At 25.3% G+C, this 9,036-nt stretch overlaps 1 protein-coding gene across 1 annotated transcript in view; it reads right to left on the bottom strand.

The window, feature by feature from the left end:
- Window positions 1–7,843: 7,843 nt before the first annotated feature.
- LOC114184879 (WD-40 repeat family protein / beige-like protein) overlaps window positions 7,844–9,036 on the bottom strand; it is a 40,591-nt gene continuing 39,398 nt past the window's right edge. Inside the window, exons 31-32 of the mRNA XM_028072256.2 lie at window positions 8,775–8,897; window positions 7,844–8,355 (exon numbers count right to left, since the gene is read on the bottom strand). Coding sequence (XP_027928057.2) covers window positions 8,278–8,355; window positions 8,775–8,897 — 201 coding nt within the window. The 3' untranslated portion in view covers window positions 7,844–8,277. The remainder of the gene's footprint in view (window positions 8,356–8,774; window positions 8,898–9,036) is intronic.

Genomic DNA, 9,036 nt, shown 5'->3' with positions numbered 1-9,036 from the left:
GTTAACGACGAAAACTGAGTAAGATAAAAGCTTTGAATGGTAAGCGTTGAATGAGTGAGATACTCACTAGAAACGAAACTGGTAGCCATTAATTAATTAGGGAGTGTGCAAGAATTCGATTATTAAATATCCAATTTAGATCGAATCTATATTTAAAAATTTTATCAGGATTCAAATCTATTTATTTTCTTTAAAAAATACAATTTATTTGTTTGATGCGATGCTGTTACTTAAAAAATATAAAGAGAACATGTGATTGAATTTTAAAATTTTGTTATATTATTATTTTGAGTTATCTTTCGGAACCCTCGCCGTTGAGAGTGAAGTTTAAATAATAATTAGTGTGTGGCAGTGCGGACGCGGGGTCTTCGTTTTTGTTTTATTTATTTATTTAAAGAAAAATAATATAATTAAAAAGTATATTTGTTTAAATGAATTTAAGAAATAAATATTTAACTATTACAATTATATATAAGTGTGTTATAGAAATAAAAAGTTGAGTAATCATGTAAAAGATTAATAATTATATTATTTTATGATAATATATATATATATATATTAAGATAATAATAATACCAATACTAATATTAATAATAATAATAATAATAATATAAACATACTAATAACAATATTGATAGTAGCACCCTCCATGTTGTATTGTATATAAATATAAGAGGTAAAGATAAATAAAAAAAGTGAATTTAAGATATAAAGATAAATTAACAAAAAAATAAATGCAAGAAATATGATTTCTTAGTAAATAAAAGTAAGATATACATTAAAATTAAAATGAAAATATAAACATATTATAAAATATGAATGATATGATATAAAATAAAAATAATATGAAGTTGATCTTAAAGTTTATAAATAAAAACACATATAAATAGACAGATTAAAAGACTAAGATGCGGTCATAGACATATTTGAAACATGTTGTATAAAATAAAAATAATACGAAATTGATTTAAAATTTGTAATAAGATAAAAATAATAAAATAATAAAAACAAACCCGTAATAATAATAATAATGAAACTAATGATAATATTAATTCAAATAATAATATATAATAATAATAATAATAATAAAATAATACTAAAATAAAAACTATATTCACAAAAGTAATAATAATAATAAATAATAATAATAATAATAATTATTATTATTATTATTGCACCCTTCTATGTTGAATAGCACATCAAAATAAAAGATCGATAAAAATATAAAGTGTCTACAAATAGTTGAAATATTTTCTCGCACTAAATAGAAGTAGATGGTATGTAGAAAATAAAATAAGAGATATAGGAAAAAATGTAGACATAATGTAAAATATGATTTTGAGCTGTCTAGTAAAATAATATTGTTATATGATTAAAATTTATAATTAAATTTTTAAATTATATATTATATTAAAATAAAATGTATTTAAACAAATTGTTGTTAAACTAAAATATAGATATATTATATATTATGAATTCGTACAAAATAAATAAAATAAATAAAATATTATAAATATAATTATAAATATAATATTTAAATAAATAATTGAATAATGACATAAATTAAATAGTTAATTGTGAGTATTTTTTGTAACAAATAAATTAAAAACAAATACCACTATTTTAATATTGATTTCTATAAGCTAAAATAATAAATTATAGAAAGTTGGATTAGTAATAATAATAATAGATTATACTAATAATAGTAACAATATTAATAATAAAATAATAATAAATCAGAGTAATATGCAACATATTGTTATTAGCGTAAACACATAATCTACCCTGTCTACGTTACACATTTTTATTCATCGAGAATAAAGTGGAATAAAGGAAAAAAAATAAGAATTGGGATACCCACACTCGAAAACCGAGTAAGATAAGCTTTGAATGAGTGAGATACCCACTCGAGACGAAACTGGTAGCCATTAATTAATTGGGGATAGCCATTAATAATTACGGAGTGTGCAAGAATTCGATTTTTAAATATCTAATTTAGATCGAATCTATATTTAAAAATTTTACAGGATTCAAATCTATTTATTTTCATTTAAAAAATTACAATTTATTTATTTGATGCGATATTGTTACCTAAAAAATATAATGAGAACATGTAATCTATTTATTTTCCTTTAAAAAATACAATTTATATATTTGATGCGATATTGTTACTTAAAAAATATATAGAGAACATGTAATTGAATTTTTAAAATTTTTTATATTGTTATTTTGAGTTATTTTCCATAACAGTAATCTTTGCATGAAGTTTAATATTGTTCTCGCTTGTAACGATTTCGCTGTTCAAAGGACTTTACGAATACGGAAAGTAAAAATGAAATGTATTCTCTTGGGTGGATTTGCAAGAATATATGAGCGCGAAAAAGCAGAATACATGAATTATTTGTGTTGCTATCGGGTGTATCCGGTGATGTTTCTGATGATGTTTATAAGAAAAATGATATTATAGAAGTGTTGGAATTCAAACAATAGATATATGTGTGTGAATGTGATGTAAGATCCCATGTATGTACTAAATGTCTAACACTTAGTTGGTTAGATTAGTAGATCATGTTTGATACGTGTGTGATAGTTAAAAAGTGTTGTTTTGTTGGCTCGATAGTCGATTAGAATACTAATTTAGTCAATTAATTTAGTTCTGTAACATGAACTTGGGTTCTGTTATAAACTAATGGGTTAAATATGTTTTTGGTCTCTAAGTCTCAGCGAAATTTGGAATTAGTCTCTCATCAAAACTTTTGACCAATTTAGTCCTTCATCTTTCAAAATGCATGAATTTAGTTCTTTTATCCAAATTTTGTTAAGTTTATCTGACGTTTCAAGCGCATTTCATGATAGTATTTAAATTATTTACACTGTTTGACACATTTTTGCTTCAATGTTAACTTAAATACTATTATGAAATGTGCTTGAAACGTCAGATAAACTTAACAAAATTTGGTTAAAAGGACTAAATTCACGCATTTTGAAAAATGAAGGACTAAATTGGTATAAAGTTTTGATGATAGACTAATTCCAAAATTCACTGAAACTTGAGGGACCAAAAACATATTTAACGCTAAACTAATTGATTAACCAAATAATCTAATTAACTAGGAACGTCATGACAACCGCTGATTCATATAATCAGATCACTGCACCTGCTGTTTTTTTTTTTTATGTTTTTTCAACAAAAAAAGAAAGAGTGTTGAATATCTTCTTGGAGCAAATCCTGCAACAATGGCTTAAGTGTTCATCATGAATGATCACCAAGATCCATTGAAGAGATGTAATATTGACACAAAAGCTGTATTCTAATTAGGTGTTATTGTTCCATCATTGTTACTGTTTTTCACTAGTTTTTGTAATTTCTTGAAACTAAAATTCTGTGTGTTATCACTGTGATCGTGGTAATTGTGTATAATTGTTTGGAGCATTACATTTTGTACATTTCTTGAAGGGATGTTTTCAAGATGTGTGGTTTTAGAGTTTAGGAATTGCATAGGTATTTCTTGTATTCCTTTTTTTGTTGATACAGTAAAATTTCAAGTGATGAAAAATAGAGACTTGATGTAGATTCATTTGAATCGAACCAAAATAAATCTTGTTGTCTCTTGTGCTCTCATTCATTCTCTTTTTAATGTCAAAAGATGGACCACAAATCAAACAAAGGTCGTTTGAACCGAATACAATAGCTTTGAATTCAAAGTTAAAAATTAACAAGTGTCCAAAGAGTGACACGGGTTATTTTAGGCCCCAAAAAGACAATCTGAATATTTAAAGAGAAATCATGAGAAGGCAGGAAAATGAGGAACGTCATGACAACCGCTGATTCATATAATCAGATTACTGCACCTGTTGTTTTTTTTTTATGTTTTTTCAACCAAAAAAGAAAGAGTGCTGAATATCTTCTTGGAGTAAATCATGCATTGGAGTAAATCATGCAGTAATGACTTAAGTGTTCATCGTGAATGATCACAAGATCCAATGAAGAGATGTAATATTGACACAAAAATTATATTCTAATTAGGTGTTATTGCTCCATCATTATTACTGTTTTTCACTAGTTTTTGTAGTTTCTTGAAACTAAAATTTTGTGTGTTATCACTGTGATCGTGGTAATTGTGTATAGTTGTTTGGAGCATTTTTGTTGATATAGTAAAATTTCAAGTGAAGAAAAATAGAGATTTGATGTAGATTCATTTGAATTGAACCAGAATAAATCTTGTTATCTCTTGTGCTCCCTTTCATTCTCTTTTAATTTTTGTTAAGTATAAAGATCGAACAATATGCATTCTTAAAACCTCTTTTGTCAGTTGGTTAAAGATATAACAAAAACTATTTTTAATAGGGCTGGCCAAATTATACTGAACTGCACTGAACCATTAAAAACTGTACTGAACTAAAAAATGGTTCACCTGAACTGCACTGAACTGAAAAACAGTTCAGACAAACTGAACTGAACTAAACTATTTTTTGTTCTAACAAACTGAATTACATTGAACTGCACTGAACTGAATTGCAATATGTATTGAACTGCTATGAACTGAACTCTTTTTTCAAATTGCACTATTTTTGAACCGAATTGCACTATTTTTAACTAAACTACACTATTTTTGAACTTAATTACATTAATATTGAACTGAATTGCACTATTTTTTAACTAAACTACATTATTTTAAACTGAATTGTACTATTTTTAAACTGAAGTGTATTAATTTTTAATCGAACTATACTAATTTTAAACAAAACTGCAATATTTTTTGAACCGAGCTAGTTGTGTACTATTTTTAAATTGTTTAACTAAATTTTTCAACTAACATTGCCATTTGTGTAGATAAAAAAAACATAAAACTAAGTAGATAAGAAAAATTTGTCTCTACTCAAAAATACATCTTCAAATATAAGTTATTTTTTATTACTTTGTCATTTGTGTAGTTTAAAAAAAAAATAGATTATAAAATAAAAAAGTTGTTTTTTATTTTCAAATTGTACAATCTAAAATTAAACATTTTAAAAAGTAATAAAATAAATTTTTAATTATATAATTTTAAAACAAAAATAACCCACTGTTGTTTGTGATTTGCTTAGACAAGTGCATATATAAAGAAACAAAAGAAATAGTGAATTAATTGATTGAGATCAAAAGTAATGTACAACCAAAAAATGAATTGATTACAAAATTCTATAATACAGAAAATACTTTTTTCTTTTTATTATACAATATAAAATATATTTATAATTTTATAAATTATGTCTGAAAGTAAAAAATAAATAATTTTCTAATTATATGATTTAATTTTTTCTAATTATATAATTTATTCTTTTTTCTAAATTATGTCTGAAAGTAAAAAATAAATAAATTTCTAATTATATGATTTTTTAATTATATAATTTATTCTTTTTTCTAAATTATACAATTCTAAAGATCATTTAACTTTTATATTACATATTTGAAGAAAAAGTGATAATTTTATATTTACGAGAAATATGGAGGTGTCGCAAGAATCAGTCGTTAAGTCTCTTCTGGTTAGGGGAAAATATTTTTATTTTTATACAGATCAAACAAAAGTGCCAATTTCATGTAAAAGAGAAAGGAAAAAATAAAAGGGAAGTTCAGTTCAGTTAGTAATTAACTGATACAAGTTCAGTTATTTAAAACTGCACCTTAAAACAGTTAAGTACAATTATTATTTCAAATGGTTCAGTTTATTTTAGTTTAGTATAGTTAACTATAATTTAATACAGTTAGGTTAATTTTGTCCGGCGCTAATTTTCAAGTGTAAAAACGAATAAAAAGTTTTAGAAACTAATTCACCTCCTCTTGATCTTGAAAAATGGGTACATCAAAACTAACAATCTGATCATGGAAAGGACGTAAAGATTTGAGGGTGTTGGCTGCCATTTTACGAGTTTAACCCAATCATGTGATTAATATTTTTCAGTCACGTGGTTTGTGTTTTGTGGTTGAAGATTTTGGAAGTTAGATTTGTAGGTGAGTTTTGTTCCAAATGGGGTGGTGGTAAACGTGTGTTCAAGGGAATGTTGTGTGTGTACTGGTGTTTTGTGTGTCAAAAAATGTGTTAATAAAGTGTTGTGTGTGCATCGGTTACGGTGCTTTGTGTGTGAGTGTATGTTCATTAGTTACGTAATAATATATAATAATATATGTATATAATAATTAATAATAACAAACATATATATAATAAAATATTATTGAAATTTAATATTTTTAACTTTTTTAAAAATTATTTAATTTTATTTTTACGGTAAGGAAAATTAGGTAATTTTTAAATTTTATCTATTAATTTTTTTTTAATTTATCACATCACCCAAATCATACTAATTTTCACAAAAATTCATTTTCAAATTTACTTATTTTATCCTCTAAATTCATTAAAAAATCGAACATGTTCATCTATTCAAATCCAAATCCAATTCTTCTTCAAATCCATTTTCTCAAAATAACACACCCAAAATAATAATTAGTGTGTGATCTATGTGCACGCGTCTTCTTTTGTTTATTTATAAAAGTAATATAAATAAAAAATATATTTGTTTAAATAAATTTAAGAAGTAAATATTTAATTATTAAAATTATATATAATAATATATAAGTGTGTTACAGAAATAAAAAGTTGAATCATGTAAAAAATTAAAAAATTATATTATTTTATGATAATCTATAACAATATATAAAGATAATTTCCTCTTTTGTGTTCATATTTCAGAATACTAATTATACCCTTTACAATATAATTATTTATTAAATTTTTTAAAATTAACGCTTACTTTTGGTTATTTTCTATAAAATTGTTTATCTTTTTTTTATTCATCAATAATTATTCTCTCTATTCATTCTATTTTATTTTTAATAAATATAAATTTATTTTATATATTAACTTAATAATATTACACTATTATGACCTACTAATATAATATCATTCATATTTAAAAAATGCGTACACACATGTACAATATGTCTGTGTTTACACTAATATATATTGAGATAATATCAATACTAATACTAATACTAATAATAATAATAATAATAATAATAATAATAATAATAATAATTTAAACATACGAATAACAAATGATATAGTAGCATCCTCCATGCTGCATTATATATAAATTTAAGTTGTAAAGATAAAAAAAAAGTGTAATTAATTAAAATATAATTCCTTAATAAATAAAAGTAAAATGTAGGTAGAAAATGAAACAATACGTTAATGAAACAAGTAGCTAACGCCCCTTATGATTATTTTAATATGGTGAGATTTTTGATCACCACACACGTTGATAGTACCTTATATTTGTTAAGATTGAGTTTATCATTTACACATTCGTATATATAAAATCAAAAAATAAATATTTACCAACATTTTAGATGAGATATCCCCAATTAAAGTAAGGTGAAACAATAAAATATCAACAATTCTTCTTAACTGCCTAAAATTTTTGTGCACTTTATTTTATGAGAAGTTTAAATAATAAAATTTGTTGTAATATGTGAAGGGACCAGTATCATCTAACCATGCCTTTAAAATTAAAGGCGGGGCCAAGAAAAATAAAAATAAAAATCCAAGTTTCTTATCATTCATGCTTAAGAGATGTCCCAATATATATGCAACGATTAAACCATATTTAGGCTTGACTTTCTGGCCTCTTTAAACTTTTCCTTACACTTTCTAAAATTGAGCAACCAAAAGTCTTGGCAAAGGTTGCAGATATTCTAATTATTTTTAAAATGACTTGATAATAAACGATCAATTTGATATTGTAGCAGCCTTTCCTCGTCAGCAACATGGACTATGATTCATGGAGTAGTTTATACAACAAGATATTTGAAAAAGTAACAACTGAAATTTGATTATATTAACAAATATTAACCATTCAAACCTGAAAATCTAATCAATCGCAACATCTGAAAAGCAGCAGCATTACAAGGAAGAATAGCAGCAGCATTACAAGAAAGAATAGCTATTATATTTTAATTCTCTGTAATAAAAAAATGGTGGGACAAAAATGGCTCAAACCTCAGTGGGAACTCAAGCTTGTCCAATATCAACACTATAGCACAACTGGAGGAGCAAAGAACCCTCTGCCAAACCTAAAAAATCTAACACTAGTGGTAACAGTAGGATGCTACATATGTCACAAGACTAAACCATAAGGGTCCAACCAATATGCTTACAAACCTGTTTCATAACCTCAACCTAACCTTCCTAACTGATTGTGTGTAGAAGATCTGTAACCCATTAATGTATACCCTACAAACTATGATTTTATGAGAGGCTGAAGTCCATCACCTTCCCAGCCAAGCTTGAGCATTTGATCGACAACTTTCAAGCTTAACTGCAAACAGTAAGTAGCAGTATTAATAACCATTGAATGAAACAGTTTAGACATTAAAACAAAACAATTACAGGCGCAACAGAGAGATTTATTTAGACAAATAGTTGGCCTTCATTTCATGCACATAAAAGGTTCAAATTTCATCGCTGGCTATCATCAACTAAACTTCAGATGCGGTAAGAAGAATAGTGGAAATTTCACACCATTTAAAGTCACTAGTATAACGCAAAAATATTTTGATTCTATTGGTGGAAACTACACAGATGTGATGTAGTGACTACTAATATTATGCAATTCAAGAAACTGCATGGGCAATATATGAAGTTTGTTCTATTTATCAGTTTACAATTCAGGAGAAGTAAAAAAAAAAAGACTCCAGTTGAAGGACATTGGTATTTCATATGAAAGAATTAACTTACAGCCGGATCAGTAAAGATTATCAATTGTTTATCCAAAGTTGAAACCAAAAGATTTGTGTTATCCTTGCTTAGAGCCAGAGCTGTGATATCCTGCCCTTCTTTCAGCTTCAATACATGAAATACCTACACAAAAATGTAGAGAAGACTTGTGATCTTTGAGAAAACTGCCTAATATTGGGAACCCACAAAAAATAACAGGTCCAAGAATATTTACTGTCTCATTAGAAATCAATTATTTTTTATTTGAAAATACATATCTGCA

This window comes from Vigna unguiculata, chromosome 5, assembly GCF_037176805.1.
Source record: "Vigna unguiculata cultivar grain cowpea cultivar isolate G323 ecotype 2 chromosome 5, ASM3717680v1, whole genome shotgun sequence".
NCBI lineage: Eukaryota > Viridiplantae > Streptophyta > Magnoliopsida > Fabales > Fabaceae > Vigna > Vigna unguiculata.
The sequence above is the reverse complement of the archived record's forward strand: the minus strand, read 5'-3'. Positions and strand labels throughout refer to the sequence as shown.